We start from the raw sequence: 1,748 nt of genomic DNA on the forward strand, positions 1-1,748 counted from the left end.
ATGAGTACCATCTCTTTTCTTCAGCAGATAAAATTTATCAGTCTAGTAACGTCAATAATCTGGAAGATGATCAGGCACGCGAGAAAGTGATTCATTAATAAAAGACACCATATATCTCACATGCAGTTAGCGTAAACGCTCAAAACTATTGGAACAGGAATTATCGATCAACATAGAAAGGTTTTGTGAGATGGAACAGGATTTTCACAAGTGAAAAGATGTAGTCTCACTGGCTTAGAATCTAGACAATCAACAGTGAATTTGTCATCATCCGGACCAATGTGTTTCACCACTTCATCTAGAAACGTTTCATTATATGTTGATCATTTTAAACTTCCAACTTATTCATTTTTAAATAGTAAAAATTAATTTTTAACAGACAAGGTTAAGAAGAAATTAGTGCAATTTTTAAAATTAAATTAAAACTGTGAATTATACTGATGAAACGTACCTATCGATGTATCAGATCCTCTGACCATCAGGCATGCATTTTCATTTTTTTCTATCAGTGCTGATTGTGTATGTTCTTTACTCAAAAAATATTCTTTAACTCTAATATCGTCAGTTTCTACGCATTTTCCATTGTAACACCAGCCTGTCTCAGAGCAAGGTATTCCGTTCGGTGGTATCAAGAACAATTTTCTATTATAAGTTACCGCGTTCATATCTATATCAGTAAGATCAACCACCGTACTAAATCCCTCGCATACCATTAAAGTACAGTCAGTCACGTATTTTTCATACGATGTAAAGCAGTGACCATTTATACTTTGATTCAGGCATACTTCTACGATGTCAGGCAACTTCATTTCAGGTTCAAGAGAGTACGAAACTGTGTTATCAGGGGGAACTGTTATCCATTGACTATCATGATTGTACATCTTGAACAGTCCAAAAGCAGTTATGGCACACAATATTGCTATGAAAATGACGATGTACACTTTGTAAAAGAAAGTCGTTTGGTTTGCAGCTGCCAACTGGTTCACCTCTGGTTGAATACCCAGTGATGGTCTAATTGGTTGGAACAGTTCTTTTTTCCTCAAAATTGATTCCATTTCCAACAGACTTTCTAAAAGTGTTCAAATCATCATTCTCTTTTTCCTTATCAATTTTCAAAGAAATTCTGTTTCAACAAAGTATATTAGCTGAGCTTTAATTATAAATAGTTTAAGCTAAAAATATTAATTTTATAATGAAACTAGCACATATAAATCAATCAAGATCTTAAAAAGTTATTTTTCATTTATTATTCATTCAATTAAGTTAAAAGCTTACCAAATTTCGTATGCTTACCACTGCGAAAACTGTAGCTATACTATGCTGTATCCTAAGCAAATGGCATTTGTATTACTTTCAAAAGTTCATTAAAGTTACTTTAAAAGAAAAAATTGTACTTTAAAGTCTGTTTAAAATAATTAGTTGTTTAAATAAATAACTTTTTCGTCAATTTATTTGCAAGCACAATATCTCTAAACGAAATTTTACCTGATTTGAAATATAATTTTATTAATTAAACGGTAAACGGATGGTGAGTGAGATGTTTTTTTTCATTTAATCTTCACAATTGCTGCTGCAAAATTCAGTAACAATATGCATGAATGCATTTGAAAATAACGATAAGCATAAGAAGAAAGAATAAATAAGATACAGTTAAAGACGTCTGTTTCCTTGATTGTAGTCATAGATGACGTTTGCCCCTTTGGATAAATCTGCTTAAGTTAATTTATTATCTTATTTTTCTTTGCCTA

General features: G+C 31.5%; 1 protein-coding gene across 1 annotated transcript; it reads right to left on the minus strand.

The window, feature by feature from the left end:
* Positions 1-167: 167 nt before the first annotated feature.
* On the minus strand, positions 168-1,055 carry Tsp_14190 (hypothetical protein). The gene is made up of 2 exons (XM_003369773.1): positions 452-1,055; positions 168-298 (listed from the first exon to the last, which is right to left on the minus strand). The coding sequence occupies exons 1-2, from the start codon at positions 1,053-1,055 to the stop codon at positions 168-170; spliced, it is 735 nt and encodes a 244-aa protein (XP_003369821.1).
* Between the last annotated feature and the right edge of the window lie 693 nt (positions 1,056-1,748).

The sequence above is a fragment of the Trichinella spiralis genome (assembly GCF_000181795.1).
Source record: "Trichinella spiralis strain ISS 195 chromosome Unknown Scfld1519, whole genome shotgun sequence".
Lineage (NCBI taxonomy): Eukaryota > Metazoa > Nematoda > Enoplea > Trichinellida > Trichinellidae > Trichinella > Trichinella spiralis.

Coding starts and splice junctions, on each gene's coding strand:
- Tsp_14190 (XM_003369773.1), bottom strand. CDS start 1,055: ATGGAATCAATTTTGAGGAAAAAAGAACTGTTCCAACCAATTAGACCA. Junction 299..451: donor AGGATCTGATACATCGATAG/GTACGTTTCATC, acceptor AAACGTTTCTAG/ATGAAGTGGTGAAACACATT.